Consider the following 16,397-nt stretch of genomic DNA (forward strand, 5'->3'; position numbering starts at 1 on the left):
GCTAAAGGAAATGTGGTACACATATACAATGAATTTTTTTTTTTCATTTTGTGTCTGGAGGGAGCATGTTGTAAGGAGTCCTGCCCTTCCTTTGCCTCTTACCTTCTTTCTGCCACCTCTTCCGCATTAGACCCTGAGCCTTGGAAGGTGTGATGCAGATATTGCAGTACTGAGTACTGCAGTCATTTCTTTCCATCACCATGATACCTTCTGAGTTGTCCCAAGGTCACTGCCATCTGAAAAGAGAAGATTCTCAACCAACAGTGAGAGTAGCATTAATATAAGGGCACATGCACAATGAATTTTATGCAGCCATAATAAAAATGAAAACATGACATTTTCAGGAAAATTGATAGATCTGGAAATTACTGTGTTAAATGAAATAAGCCATATTTAGAAAGACAAATACCACATGCTTTCTTATAGATTTAAAATTATATATGTATACACACACACACACACACACACACACGTGTGTGTGTGCATAATTCACAAAGCTAGAAAAGGGATCATGAGAAGGGAGGAAGAGATCTTGAAGGAGAGGGTAGCAGAATACATGTGATAGGAAAGCAGAATGAGGAGAAGGGAGGAAGCCAGCTAAAAGGGATCAGGGGCACAGGGCAGGGCAGTGAGGAGGGGAATAATTGAAAACAAAATATAATGACATGTATATATGATGATGTCATAGTGAAACCCACTACTTAGTATGCTAATCTCAAAAATTAATTAAAAATAAAAGTTTTTAAATCTGTGCCGGGAGGTGGTGATGGAGTTATTTCAAGGCTGCTTGTGTCTTGCAGGTGAAGGCTTCCACAATTACCATCACACCTTCCCCTTTGACTACTCTGCCAGTGAGTTCGGTTTAAATTTCAACCCAACCACATGGTTCATTGACGCCATGTGCTTGCTGGGGCTTGCCACCGACCGCAAGCAGGCCACCAAGACCATGATCGAGGCCCGGAAAGCCAAGACAGGAGACGGCAGTGCCTGAAGCAGAAACGGCTGGCCATCCAAAGCGCCTACTCTTGACAGGCAGCTGGTGGCTTTTGTCTGTTGTTCGTTGGATCAGAGTGGGTACAGAGTGGGGAGGGAATGAAGTCTATGTGATTTGTTAACTATAACTATAATGGAAAAAAATTAAATCATTAGAATGTAGATCTGTGATTTAATCGCTTATAGCTATAAGTCATCAAATTACATGGTTATGTGTTCATATATGATGTTAACCAAGAAGAATGAATATTAAATTTTTAGTGTCATCCAAGACAGCATTTCTATTATTTCTACCTATGAATCCAGCATTGCTTTTAAACACACTGAAGGAGATGGTGGCAGGATAGGAAACAAAAGAGGGCTTGTGTGTAGCTGGAGCATTTCTGTCTTGTAATTATTGTGTATGGGGTTTTTGTTTAAAGAAATTGAAAGGTTTCAAAGGAAACGGCTCTGGTGGGTTTTTGGTCTTTTGTCCTGTTTACAAGTTGTGCACACTCTGCTGCTTTTGTCTTAAGAGATGTGTTCATTGCTGAGCCATATGTTCAGTCCATTGTAAATCAATGCCTATTTAGATGTCTGATTTTCTCTTTGCTATCATCATTTTAAAGGCGTATAATTCAAACATGCCAGATACCAAATTAAACCCAAATTAAGCTTTTGTTTTAGTGTTTAGACACATAATTTGTATTCTAATTGATCCCAGCCTCTGATGCATGCACTTGAACTACTTCTGCTAAATAAGTGTATTAATTTTCCACACCAGGCCATCAGCTCTTAATAACCAACAGTTATCTAGATGTCCGTGTCCACTCATGTTTCATCTGCATGTGGCCTTCATTGATTTTTGCAGCAAAATATAGTGATCATTATGTAACTTCTGATTAAAACAGCTAGGTGTGCTGAGTTACCTTGTGAAGAGCAGGTTGAGTTAAAGGGACAGCATGCCCTTGTGCTAGGTGCTAGAGGGGAAGAAAGGCTATGCTGTGTTGGTGTCAGATTATTGTGAAGGCAGATAATTTCAAGGAAAAAAAAATAGGATTTAAATTTTAAGAAGAGAAATGACATCAATTGGAAATTCTCAACCTGAAGCTCTTCATCTAGCAGGTATTGAACCATGTCATTTTGCCATTAGTAATGTGTTCTGCCATTAATAATGTGTAAACTGTGAGTGATTTACAATAAACGATTATGAATTCACTGGTGTTCTTATTCAGACACTTCAGTGTTGTTTAGAGTATTCTCTCAAGAGTGCTTGACAGAGCTCCTATTTGGCTGGAGCTGTGGATTCCCAGTCTCCCCTAGGCCAGCCATCTCCCAGCCCATCTGCCCAAAGCATACCCAGAGAGGAAGCCTGCATGCTTTGTATGGAATGCAGAACCCCAGTAGTACTGTTTCTTATTTCTCATGCGCTAATACCGTCTCTTAATCTGCTTCTCGCAGATAAATGCAAACCTCTCTTCATACATGTTACCCCAAAGAGCATGGAGGACCTCTTTCCCAAGCTCCACTATGGTGGCCAGAGATGAAGGAGATGGAGTCCTGTCCTTACCCAGGTCCCTAGTCTCCAAATCTCTTTGTCCCCAAATATCTGAGCTACTGACACCTGGCCCTCCATGGTACTAGACCAGATCATATAGGGACTGGGAAGATGGCTTAGAGGTTAAAGGCACTTGTTTGCAAAGCTTGCCAGCCAGGATTCAATTCCCAAACCACCCATGTAAGCCAAATGCAAAGAGTCTCTGGCATTTGTTGCAGCAGCAAGAGGCCCTGGCACAACCTATACATCCAAATAAATAAATTAACAAATAAATAATTTTTTAAAAAGATCTCATCCTATCAACACACTTTGGGTACATCTTTGGTATTTTTTGGCTGCCTCCCATGCCGGTTCTATATCGCTGACGTTGTATAGAGTGTATTTATATTCCAAGATGAGTTTGTGTCAGCATAACACAAATGACCCTGATTGGGGATGTTTCTGGGAAATTTTGACCCTTAAATATAGTAAACTTACTTGTCTGTTAATTTAAAAAAATACATTTGGAATGGCTATTTGAAATCTTCTCACCAGAGGAAGGTATGCAACCATGAGGCCAAGCAAATCCTGAGCCTCCCTCCTCCACTCCTAAGGCCCATCTCTACCTTCAGCAGGATCTGAAGATGCTCCAGGATGGGGATGAGGCTGGATGCAGACAGTGCCTGGACACTCCATGGTGTTCCGTAGTCTTCATTTTCTGCAGGTCTGGTGGCATGTACATCATGGAAGGAGGTTGCCCCAGGATCTATTTCCCAAGTCTGTCCATGGCAGCCATAGAAAGCTTGACGCAGTTTTGGAATGATTCTGCCTAAGGCAGGGGACAGTCTCCCCATGTCCTGTCTTTACACTCCTGTCCCTACAAGGCTTACTCACTCATCCAGGGAAGCTGAGGGGAAACCATGGGGGTCATGGGGTGACGCCTGGAGAGAACAATTGAGTGCACTTCAGGTCCACAGTTGTACTACTGGCCAGCTATGGGATCTCTAGAAAACTCAGTCTTTCTGGCTCTAATTTTCTTATTTGCAAAGAGACAGAGTGCTAAACCAGGACCACTCCAAGATCCATTCAGCTCTAATATTCACTGGTAGCCACAGGGATGACTATGATTTCACACTTCAGATTTGAGACAACAGCGAGTTAGCCTCCATCCCGTCTGAAACATAGAAGTTCAAAATCACGAGGGAATGTGATAGCTTGAGTGAGATGTCCCCTACAGCCTCACGTGTCTTAAATACTTGGTGGCACTTTGGGAGGTGGAGCCTTGCTAGAGGAGGTGTGTCACTGAGGGTGCCAACGCTGAGTCTGGTTAGTCCAGCTGCCCTTTGCCGTTGCTGCTTTCTGCAGCTGCTGTGGCAAGAAGCGCTGTCCAGCCTCCGCTCTTGCATCCTTCCCCTGTTGTCATGAATCTTCCCCTGGAGACTGTAAGCCAAAATAACTGCTTTCCTCCCATCGGCTGCTTTTGCTTGGGTGTTTTATCCCAGAAATGAAAAAGTAACCACAATAGGGAATGATTTGGTTCGAGTGAGAGAACACAGACTTAGGCTGGAATAACACAATGTGCTTGGTGAAAAAAAAAGTGCATTTTTTTAAAAATATTTTTTATTTATTTGAGAGCGACAGACACAGAGAGAAAGACAGATAGAGGGAGAGAGAGAGAATGGGCGCGCCAGGGCTTCCAGCCTCTGCAAGCGAACTCCAGACGCGTGCGCCCCCTTGTGCATCTGGCTAACGTGGGACCTGGGGAACCGAGCCTCGAACCGGGGTCCTTAGGCTTCACAGGCAAGCGCTTAACCGCTAAGCCATCTATCCAGCCCAAAAAAGTGCATTTTATTCATTCCCAAAAACATAATCTACCAAGAAAAACAACTGAAGGCACAGAAGAGTGCCCAAAGCTCTGCTGAAAGCCTCAGCACAACCCGACTCATCACAGGGCCCCAGAGATGACAACTGAGGGTGAGGGGCACATCCCAGATGCCAGCCAAAACCCCAGGCCACAGACTGGCAATGGGGACGGCCCCCAGGCCCAGTAGTGCTGTTCACTAGGTGCATGGCCTAACCTCCCAGGGTTTCAGGTTCCCCGTCTGCAGAGGAAGCTGAGCCTCCCCTCCTCTGTTGGAAGAAACGTGGCTCCTGACAGTAACTGTGAGGGTTGGAGCTTTGAGGCTTATCTGTAAAGCGCTCTTTTTTAAAAATTATTTGTTTTATTTATTTATTTGATATAGAAAGGGGAGAGAGAAAGAAGAATGGGCATGCCAGGGCCTCCAGCCACTGATAATGAACTCCAGATGCGTGTGCCCCCTTGTGCATCTGGCTAACGTGGGTCCTGGGGAATCGAACCTGAGTCCTTTGACTTTGCAGGCAAATGCCTTAACCGCTAAGCCATTCCTCCAGCCCAAAGCACTCTTCTTTATTTCAGGCCTGTCCTCTGTTGTAAAGGACGATGTTAAATGTAGCTGTGTCCTCAGCAACCGTGTTGAGACAAGCAAGGAAGGAAACAAGCATCCTATTGTAACCCTTATAAATTTTGTTTTAAGTTTTCATGTTTTCACTTAGGGCACTAGGCAAAGTCCTTCTTTTTCCCTCTGTGTCAGGGAAGTGCTATAAATGGACGAAGCCTGTTCTGGTTCTCTTTGCCAATCCCCTGGGGACCTGAGAGCTCACAGGCCCCCCCGACGCCACCATCAACCCTGGGAATGTTCCTGAGTTCTAAATGTGTAACATCAGAGCAAGAGGAAGGAGCACGCAGGTCTTGGGACCTAAAGCCACTGGCCTGACAGAGCACTGCGTGGCTCTGTCGTAGCCATCTGCTGTCGCCCTTCCTCTCACCCTTCAGGACATGTCTGATCTCACATTGGGAAGGGTGGCCAGCCACATCCTGCCCATGACCACCTCATAGGATTGGGAAGGAAGGTGCTGGCCCTCAGAAGCATGGGCCAGCTACTGCTATGAAGCATTTGTCCTGAGACACAGGGCTGGCCCTTCCTTGCAGCTCTTGATCTGTCCACCATGGAGAAAAGATGGCTTGCCCTTCAACTTTGTATGGTGACAAGAAGCGACCCAAAGGAGAAGTTTCAGCTTACTGTATGAGGGGACACTTACCATCGTGGCAGGGGAAGCCCGGTGGCAGGAGAGAGGGGCCGCTGGTCACATGGTGTCTATAGCCAGGAAACAGATTAACCCAGGTGCTCATCTCACTTCTTCCTTTTCACTCAATCCAGGATCCCAGTCTGAGACTGTGGTGCCGCTCACAGTACGGTGGCTCTTCCCACCTCAATTTACCTAATCTAGAAACTCCCTCATACACGTGCCCACAGATTAGTTTCCTAAATGATTCAAGGTACTGTCAAGTTGACAGCATTAGCCTTCGTAGGCTACCTGTCCACGTCCCTCACAATTAGGTGTAGGACCATGCTGGGCCCTCCCTCCTGTCTTTTTTTTTTTAATTTTTTTTTAAATATTTTTTGTTCATATTATTTATTTATTTATTTATTTGAGAGTGACAGACACAGGGAGAAAGACAGATAGAGGGAGAGAGAGAGAATGGGCGCGCCAGGGCTTCCAGCCTCTGCAAACGAACTCCAGACACAAGCGCCCCCTTGTGCATCTGGCTAACGTGGGACCTGGGGAACCGAGCCTCGAACCTGGGGTCCTTAGGCTTCAGAGGCAAGCGCTTAACTGCTAAGCCATCTCTCCAGCCCCTCCCTCCTGTCTTCATTCCCCTAAAAGGCAACCTGAAAGTGTGACATTTCATCCAGAGAAGTGTCATTCATTGCTTTTCTGCTGGAAGCACTAGGTCCTGGCAGAGCCAGCACCCCTATGCCCCCCATGGACAGAGTGATCGGGCCCCACTGGGGTGGGGTGAGGTTATTTTTTCTTCCTTTTTAAAAAATTAGTTCTTTGACAATTTTATATACACATATTATTGTAATTTGATCATATAGACCATTTAACCTCTCTTGTTCCCTCCATCAACTCTCATTGAACCCCTTCTTTCCCTCAACCACTAGTGGATGCATCATTGAAGAGAATGACTCCCTTGCTCCCCAACAACCATTGACTACCAGTAGCTCCTCTGGGAGGAGTGAGGGTTCCAAAGCCCTTCCCCTATCTGTACAGGAATGGACACTGGCTCTGTCTTGTGCAACTCTTGTACAGGTGGCTTCTGTGAGTTCATGAGTGCAATGACCATAAGCTGTCCAGCTGAGCGTTACCCAGCCTTTCTCCCCACCCTTCAGGTCTTATGTTCTTCCACCCACCCCACTTCTGCTGTGTTCTCTGAGCCTTGGGGAAGAATGATACAGGCATCCTCTGTGGGGCTGAGCACTCAGAAGTCACTTGTTTTCAGTACTTTGACCAGTTATGAGACTCTGCATTACCTAGCATATACTCAGCAAGCCTTTTCCACTCAGGTCTGAGAGCTGCATTGATCTGTGAGTATGAACATAAATATTTAGAAAGCAGTTTAGCATGATATCTGTTTAGCAAAACAATAAACCCTAGGGCCTTTGGCCTCCCCAGAAGCTGACTTGTGACCTGGCTTACAGTATCATGCGTGAATTCCCTGCTATGTAGCGGGTCTCAGCTCTATCAGGAAAGAGTCAATTACTGTCATAGCAGTAGCCACTATTACGCCAGGGGGCATCTCTTGACCAGCGGGTCAGTGTTATAGCACACAGAATCAACAGCTGGGGGAAGCCATTGATGACTTTTCTCCTCTGGCAGCCTATATAGCACTATGAGAGCTGGACAGTAAGGAGGATATTTCTAGTAGTTTCGGCTTGATGTCCCTACATCCTACAACTAGAGGGTATGGAGTTTCTAGCAATAGGGTCTTACTGTTTAGTTCTGGTGGGCAGCCACTGTCAATAGCCTGTATTGTTTTGAGGGGCCTCTTGAGCCTCCCTAACAGTTCACAGGGAGGTACCCCACATCTGGAACTATTTTCATTTAGCAAATAGCACATGGTTCTACCAGCAGCATTATTTATCCATGCAGGTATTGCTACATACTTTTTATTTTTAATTATATTTTAAATTAGTTTATAAGGTAGGAGATTTCTATACATTTTTATATCTCCAAAGTTTTGACTAACCCCTCCCTATACCTTTCTTATACCCATTCCCCCACCCCACCCCTGCTTAACCCTTAGCAAAGTCATGGCAGTCATGGTAATAAGCATATAACTGGGGTTACCAAATTTGAGGTTCACAGCATGTGGATTGTAACACACAGGTGCTGTGCATGGAGGGCATTTTCTGGCCCTGAACCATGAGACACAGGCCACGCCGTGATCACTGAAGTGTGATCATGCAGATGCAAGCTTCTCACATCGGAGGCAGAAGGACAGGGAAGACTCACTTTGGCTCCTTCTTGGCCCTGCAATTGCTGCCCAGAGATGCAAAGGCAGCTCCGCTACAGCTAATGGAGTGCTCTCTGCTTCCTTCTCAGAATGAAAGGGCACTTAGGTGTCTAGTGTCAGAAAGTGCTTTCTCCAGAGGTGCCAAGCCACGAACACATCCATTTCCACTGCCCGTTGTTCTTGCTACCCTGAGCTATTTGTACCTCGCAGAATCAAAATTCTTCTCTTAGAACATGTGTGTCCCCACCATGACCCAACATGAGGGGGAAAGGCCTCAGTGTGGATACCTTAGCTCAGATATTTTGAATCACTGTTTTCAAAAGTAAAAAACTTGCGCTTGGTGGGGCACGCCTTTAATCCCAGCACTTGGGAGGCAGAGGTAGGAGGATCACCATGAGTTCGAGGCCACCCTGAGACTACTTAATGAATTCCAGGTCAGCCTGGGCTAAAGTGAAACTCTACCTTGAAAAAAAAAAAAGTACAAACCTTAATTTTGCCTCTAGGCTTAAAGCAGAGATATATTTTCAGTCCGGGTTGATGCCAGGAGCCTGCAACAGTTTTGAGATGCTGAACCAGACCATCCGTTTGCATGTGGTTTTGTTTGCGGTACATTACCTGACTCTGGCCTTCATCTACACAACCCATAGATGGGTGTGTTCTTACATTGTTGGGTGCAAACAGCTTAAAGAGAAGCAAAACTCTCTCTCTTCATTTGTAACATGGAAACACTTGAGTCTATGATTGCTTGGGTTTCTCCCAAGATTACAGGCCACAGGTCGCAGGTCACAGCAAGCAGCATCGAGTGTGTTAGTTTGCTATAACAGTACCTGAGACAATCAGCCTGCAGAGAGGAAAGGTCCACTGAGGCTCACAGTACTCTGGGTTTCAGCCCACGATGGTTAGCCCTGTGCTCTGGGCCCATGGTGGCACATCAGGAGGCTGGGGTCTCACTACCCCACTCAAGAGTGTGTGCCCGTCACCTGTATGGTGACATTAGACCCCAATTCCTAAAGGCTCCAGCCCACCTCCAATTGTGCCACAAATCAGGAACCAGTTCTCTTTGTTGTTGTTGTTTTTTGAGGTAGGGTCTCACTCTAGCTCAGGCTGACCTGGAATTCACTATGTACTCTCAAGGTGGGCTCAAACTCATGGCGACCCTCCTACCTCACATGTGGACCTTTGGAGAACATTCTGAGACATTAAATGACCCAACTTTCCCCAGGGGTATTTGGTTAAGAGGAGAGTACTGTTAAATACAGTTCAAACACTGAATTTTGAAAATAGGCCTCTATTTCAAACACCCCACTTAATGTTCACTTTCCCTTTAAATAAACTCAGACTTTGGGGACTGGTCCACTAGACTTTCTATTTGACAGTTGTTAGGCACACGTCCCTTGTGCCTGGCTGCCTCGATAGAAGACTGTCAACCAAGCATCTTCTTGGCCACTGCCTTCAGAGTAGCCAGCTATTGCAAGCCCTCTTCAGATGCCTGAGGAAGCTGCCATGTGCTCCTCCGGCTCCAGAAGACACTGCACCAGCCGCAGATTCAGACAGTTTGCACCAGACATTTTGCCATTACAAGCCTTGGTAAACTCTAGAGTTCGCCCCATGCTCTGGGCTTCACTGAGGCCAGAGGAGGAGGATTTCCTGTGATTGGCACAAACACTGTCCTTTTATACATAAAGAACTGTGTCATGATTGGCACAGATCATCAAAATTGTTCATATATCAGAAGGGTCATGCCATGATTGGGCAAACAATCTTTTTTAATGTATTTTTAAATATTTATTTATTTATATATTTATTAGAGAGAGAGAGATAGAGAGAGAGAAAGGGTGTGCCAGGGCCTCCAGCCACTGCAAACGAACTCCAGATGCATGTGCCACCTTGAGCAACTGGCTTATGTGGGTCCTGGGGAATTGAATCTGGGTCCTTTGGCTTTGCAGGCAAACACCTTAACCACTAAGCCATCCCTCCAGCCCATCTTTTTGTTTTTTATAAACCCACTCCTGGGTTTATAAGCAATTTGTTCAGCTTATTTTTAAAACTTTTTGTTTATTTTTGTTTACTTATTTATTTGAAAGCAACAGAGAGAGAAAGAGGCAGGGAGAGAGAGAGAGAGAGAGAGAGAGAGAGAGAGAGAGAGAGAGAGAATGGACCTGCCAGGCCTCCAGCCACCGCAAACGAACTCCAGACTTGTGTGCCCCTTTGTGCATCTGGCTAACGTGGGTCCTGGGGAACTGAGCCTCGAACTGGGGTCCTTAGGCTTCACAGGCAAGCGCTTAACTATCTCTCCAGCCCTCAGCTTACTTTTTGAGTCCGCTCCTCTAAGGCTGTGGCCCGGCATGGTGAAGTTAAGCCCAATCAAAGCCTCATCTCCAGTGACCTGAGCTACGTTTTGTCTTTCTCATTACGATAGCCTGCAGAGCTGGCAGTACACAGACAATGAGGTGGCAGCAGACGGGAGCAGCAACAAAGGCAGCGGTGACAGTAGTGACAATGGCAGTAGCAGGAGCCGAAAGAGCAGCTGAAGAATTCTAGAAGCGTGACTAGGCTGGTGGAGATGAACAGGGCTGTGATGAGCTGAAGACAAGAAACTATGGGCTCCAGGCACTGAAAGAGTTCTAGAAACTACCACACCTTAAGAAGCAAGGATCCTGACACCCTAGGCCAGTGGGAGCTGAGGGCCCCCAACAGCCAAGGCCTTTTAGGAGCTGTGACTATAGCAGGCACTGCCTACTGCTGGAAGCTAAGCATTACGATAGCCACCAGGTGCCAGGGAAGTTGCAAGGTAAATTCTAGAACAATAAGCTTCTGACCTGAGTATGTGGAGCACTGTTTCTGACTTTTAATAGTTTTTTTTTTGTTTTTGTTTTTTAAATATTTTTATTTATTTGTTTGCAAACAGATGCACACAAACACACACAATGGGAACACCAGGGCCTCCAGCCACTGCAAACGAACTCCAGACGCATGTGTCCCTTTTGTGCATCTGGTTTTATGTGGGTGCTGGGGAATCAAACTCTGGCCATTAGATTTTTCAGGCAAGTGCCTAAACCACTGATCCATTCTCTCCAGCCCAGCTTCTGTTTTCTTTTTCTTTTTAATTTTTTATTTATTTTTGAGACAGAGAGAAACAGGGGAGCAAGAGAGAGAGAGAGAGAGAGTGAGTTGGCACACCAGGGCCTCCAGCCACTAAAAACGAACTCCAAACACATGTTCCACCTTGTATATCTGGCTTATGTGGGTCCTAGAGAATCGAACGTGATGCCTTTGGCTTTGTTGGAAAACACCTTAACCACTAAGCAACCTGTCCAGCCCAAGTTTCTGACTTTTAAAGCCTGGAGAAATAAGCTCCCACCTCCCAAGGTTTGGAGCTGTAACTTCTGGGTCTGCTTGTCCAGGCCTTGTGCACTCAAGGGCCAGCCCTGGAACATCTCATATACTCATGATTATCATCTAGGTAGAGAAAAAAGGACCCCGGCCAGATGATTAGTAATAATTCCAGATCTGAATTATAGCATTTTGTCCAACTCCCCAAATCTCATGTCTATCTCACAATGCAAAATGCAATCAGTTCATCTCCTGGAGTCCCAGAATATCTTAATGATTCCAGCCTTGCTCAGAAGCCCAAGTCCAAAATCTCCTATCACAGAAAAGTCCTAGTGTAGAACCACAAGTTATATACTTCCAAGATTCAGTGGTGGAACTGGTGTAGGGTAAAGGTTCCCATTCCCAAAAGGAGGAACAGGAAGAGCAAAGAGGGTTGAGCTGCAGCAAGACTGAATGAGACTCATCAAGGTAAACATTCAAAATCTGAGGCACGCTGTGGTGGGACTCAGGCTCCCAAGGGCTTGAGCAGTTTGGACCTCATCATTGTAATCCATAGTCACTCTGTTAGGCAACTTTGCATGCTGGCTACAGCTGCCTCACACCCTCCTGAAGGCCCTCCAAGTTTCTAGCATCTCTAACTTCCTGGAGTTTTCAGTGGCTTGGTTCATTCTCACAGCTCCACACATTGCCCTACCAGGGGCTCCAGACTTATCATATACTGCCTGCCCTCCCAGTCTTTACTTCTAAATCCTGGTGAAAGCCTCCAGGACCCCATCAATTTTGCAGTGTTCAAAAGGCCCATGTTGCATGAATGATGCCAGGGTTTCTGCTACTGTGAACCTCTGAGTGCCTTGTGAGCAGACCTGGGAAAACAGGTCCCTAAGCACTTTTGTGCAAGCAGGGCCAGCCCTAGGATTCTTTTCTCAAAACAGTCTACCTAGAAAGTATTTAAAATAAAAATAAATTCACATTCATCACCTTTGAATTTGTGATGGTTGTGGCTTTGTCCACACCCAGACTCTCTCAAAGCATTGATTATATTGTCCTATGGAAAAGCACTTTGTCGCAGTTACCTTCACATTAGTGGACAAACAACCATACAGAAGCAGCTTATGGGAGGAAAGGGTTTATTTAAGGCTTACAGAATCCAGGAGAAGCACCACCAATGGTGGAAGAAGCTGGTCCACTTCCATAGATCAAGTAGAGAGACACGACCAAACAGCCAGCAAACAAAAACAGCCAGAGCTCTAACTTTGAACATACCTTAGGGCTGGACTTAAGATCCATCCCCAGGGACACTCCCTTACAGACTTCAGGGCACTTAAGTAGCTAGCTTAATCAAAAATACCTCAGGGCTCGAGAGATGGCTTAGCAGTTAAGGTGCTTGCCTGCAAAGCCTAAGGACCCATGTTCGACTCTCCAGATTCCAAGTAAGCCAGACACACAAAGGTGAAGCAAGTGCAAGGCTGCAAATGCCCACTAGGTGGCACAAGCATCTGGATTTTGACTGTAGTGGCCCAGGCCCTGGCATGCCAATTCTCTCTCTCTCTCTCTGTCTGTCTCTTTCTCTAAAAATAACAAACAATTAAAATTTTAAAAAATACCTCAGGCTATGGGAGACAGGGAGGGTGGGATACCAGGTGCACCATGCTTCTTGCCACTGCAAATGAATTCTAGGCACATGCACCACTGTGTGCATCTGGCTTTACATGGATATACTGGGGAATCGAGCCCAGGCCATCAGGTTTTGCAATCCTGCTCCTTTTACTACTGAGTCATCTCTCCAGCACTAGCGTTAGTTAATTTTAAACTACACTCTCTCTGGTCAAAACCTTATATATATTCCATTTCTGCCCAAGCAACAAATACACCAAGTCTTTCTACTCTGATCTTTTCTGCTCTTGATTCTCACTGTGAAGTTGCCTAAAAGCAGCCCATAATACTTGCATCTCAGCCTCATTTCTGCACTGCCTTGAAATTTCTTCTAGCAGGTAAAGAAGGTTGTTGTCTTTAAGCTCAGCCTCTCACAGACTCTAGAAATGAACAAAATGCAGGTGAATTCCTTGCCATAGTTTAACAATGATGGTGTCCAGTCCACTTCCCGAGGGAGTCTTCATGTGCCCCTGAAAGCCCATCGCCGAGGCTTTTGCCATCCACATCCCTCATGGCAAGCTGGATTTGAACCACCCCCACCATAGTCTCTCAAGCTCCACAGAGCAGTGTAAGTTTCCTCTGCTAGACTACTGCACACATTTCCAATTTCCTCCCTTAAACGAACCCCAAAGGCTTTCCCCAAATTATTAAGCATAGAAAAATTGTCGACTGCCCCTTCTCTGCACCAATTTTCTTTTTCTTTCTTTCTTTTTCCTTTGTTGTTTGTTTTGTTAAGGTAATCACTCTAGCCCAAGCTGACCTGGCACTCACTCTGTAGACTCAGACTGGCCTTGAACTCCCAGAGACCTTTCTACCTCTGTCTCCCAAGTGCTGGGATTAAAGGTGTGCATCACCATACCTGGCTCAGTACCAATTTTCTAATCAACCCTCAATTCAGTCAAACTGGCAAACAAAATTATTCATCACAGCAAGAAAACTTAGACAAAACGTAGCTCAGGTCACTGGAGATGAGGCTTTGATTGGGCTTAACTTCACCATGCCGGGCCACAGCCTTAGAGAAGCGGACTCAAAAAGTAAGCTGAGGGCTGGAGAGATAGTTAAGCGCTTGCCTGTGAAGCCTAAGGACCCCAGTTTGAGGCTCAGTTCCCCAGGACCCACATTAGCCAGATGCACAAGGGAGCACATGCGTCTGGAGTTCGTTTGCAGAGGCTGGAAGCCCTGGTGCGCCCATTCTCTCTCTCTACCTGTCTTTCTCTCTGTGTGTCTGTCGCTCTCAAATAAATAAATAAATAAATTTTTAAAAAAGAAAGAAAGAGGATTAGAAACTAGCCTATGTTTATGTTTCTATAAATGAAAAAAAAAAGGAAGTTACTCAAAACCAGAGTAGTTTTCAGCACCTTGCCTTGATTTCAGTCAATGTTTATAGATTGTCTACCATGGGACATTGACATGGATAGTCAGGGCATGCCATCTAAATTTTTAAAATTTATTTGAGAGAGAAAGAGGAAGAGAGAGAGAGAGAGAGAGAGGATGGACTCACCAAGGTCTCTAGCCACTGCAAACAAACTCCAGATGCATGCATCACCTTGTACATCTGGCTTACATGGGTACTGGAGAATCAAATCTGTGTCCTTAGGCTTTGCAGGCATGCAAAAAAACACTAAACCACCTCTCCAGCCCAAGGCATGTCATATTTATGGCTAGCTTTTTTTTTGTCTTTATTTTGTATTTGTTTTAAATTTTTAATATTTCCATCTAAAGGATGTCCTTAAAATGAGCATTGCTATATCCAAGAAGTTTAAGCATTATAATACTTAGAAATAATTACTTGCTTCAAAATATGGTAGTAACTTTATTTTCCCATAATGATTTGGCCACCAAAGTCTCACACTCCATGTTGGAACTCTGCTAAGGGTGCAGAGAGCTTAGGGAGATAATTAAAACTTTTGCAACAAAGTTGTCTCAGTTAATCTGATTGATACAGCATCTTTTGTCGCAATGTTCAGTCTGTTGTTTTTCCATGTATTTTAAATTTATCACTGTCACATAAAAGGGAGAAAGAGAAAACAGCACAGTGTATAGAGGTGTAAAAATATAATTACTCTTTTGAAAGTATGTAGATTTATCTAATTATTTTCTAAACCTCATTTTTTTTTTTTTTTACTTTTGAGATCAATGTTCCTGGCATTTGTGAATTACTTGTTATTTGTAGTTGAAAATTATTTTTTAATATTTTATTTTTATTTATTGATTTGAGAGCGGAAAAGATGCAGAGAGAGAGTGAGAATGGGCACACCAGGACTTCCAGCCACTACAAATGAACTCCAGATATATGTGCCCCCTTGTACATCTGGCTTACGTGGGTCCTGGGGAGTTTGATACAGAGGTCCTTTGGCTTTGTAGGCAAGTGCCTTAACCACTAAGCCATCCCTCCAGCCCAAAATGATATTTTTAAAAGTTTTTCTGTTCATTATTTATTTATTTATTTGAGAGAGACAGACACAGAAAGAAAGGCGGGGGGGGGGTGGAGAGAATGGGTGCGCCAGGGCCTCCAGCCACTGCAAACGAACTCCAGATGCGTGCGCTCCCTTGTGGATCTGGCTAACATGAGTCCTAGGGAATCGAGCCTTGAACCAGGGTCCTTAGGCTTCACAGGCAAGCGCTTAACCGCTAAGGCCATCTCTCCAGGCCCCCAAAATTATTATTATTATTATTATTATTTTGTTTTTCGAGGTAGGGTCTCACTCTGGCTCAGGCTCACCTGGAATTCACTATGTAGTCTCAGGGTGGCCTCAAACTCAAGGCGATCCTCCTACCTCTGCCTCCCGAGTGCTGGGATTAAAGGCTTGCGCCACCACGCCCGGCCCCCAAAATTATTTTTAAGCCACTGACTGGAGCACATTTTAAACATTTATTTTGCATCAAAAAAGGCAATCAAATGAAAGCATAGCAGACTTGAAAGATCACAGACAAAACCTTAGCAAACTAGTATGAAAACAGTAATTTAAATTTTCAAAAGTTTGCTCAACAAATAAGGCTCTTAGAAAAAAAATGTCAAAAAGAGAGAGAGAGACAGAGAGAGAAAGAAAGCAGAGAGGGAAAGAATAGCAGAAAGAATGGGGGAGGGAAGAAGAGAATCTTCATCAAAAATATGTTTTCTCTAACTACACCTAACCTTTACCACATTTGGCTCAGTTTTCTAAATCGAGTATAGCTACATCTATAGAACAATATGCTAAAAACTTATAACTTACATGTAATTAATTAATTAGAGAGAGAGAGGGAGAGAAAGAATGGGCGCTCCAGGGCCTCTAGCCACTGCAAATGAACTCCATATGTATGCACCCCCTTATGCATCTGGCTTATGTGGGTCCTGGAGAATCAAACCTGGATCCTTAGGTTTCTCAGGCAAGTGCCTAAACTGCTAAGCCATCTTCCCAGCCCCTTATAACTTACATTTGAAAGCCATATGGGGGGTTGGGAAGATGGCTCAGCAGTTAAAGGTGTATCCTTGCAAAGTCTTATAGCATGGGTTCAATTCCCCAGGACCTACATAAAGCC

The 16,397-nt window shown here is 44.8% G+C and overlaps 1 protein-coding gene across 1 annotated transcript in view; it reads left to right on the plus strand.

The window, feature by feature from the left end:
- Scd5 (stearoyl-CoA desaturase 5) overlaps window positions 1-2,190 on the plus strand; it is a 173,196-nt gene extending 171,006 nt beyond the window's left edge. The window contains exon 5 of the mRNA XM_004653482.2: window positions 801-2,190. Coding sequence (XP_004653539.2) covers window positions 801-991 — 191 coding nt within the window. The 3' untranslated portion in view covers window positions 992-2,190. The remainder of the gene's footprint in view (window positions 1-800) is intronic.
- Window positions 2,191-16,397: the final 14,207 nt, after the last annotated feature.

Source organism: Jaculus jaculus, chromosome 2 (genome assembly GCF_020740685.1).
Source record: "Jaculus jaculus isolate mJacJac1 chromosome 2, mJacJac1.mat.Y.cur, whole genome shotgun sequence".
NCBI lineage: Eukaryota > Metazoa > Chordata > Mammalia > Rodentia > Dipodidae > Jaculus > Jaculus jaculus.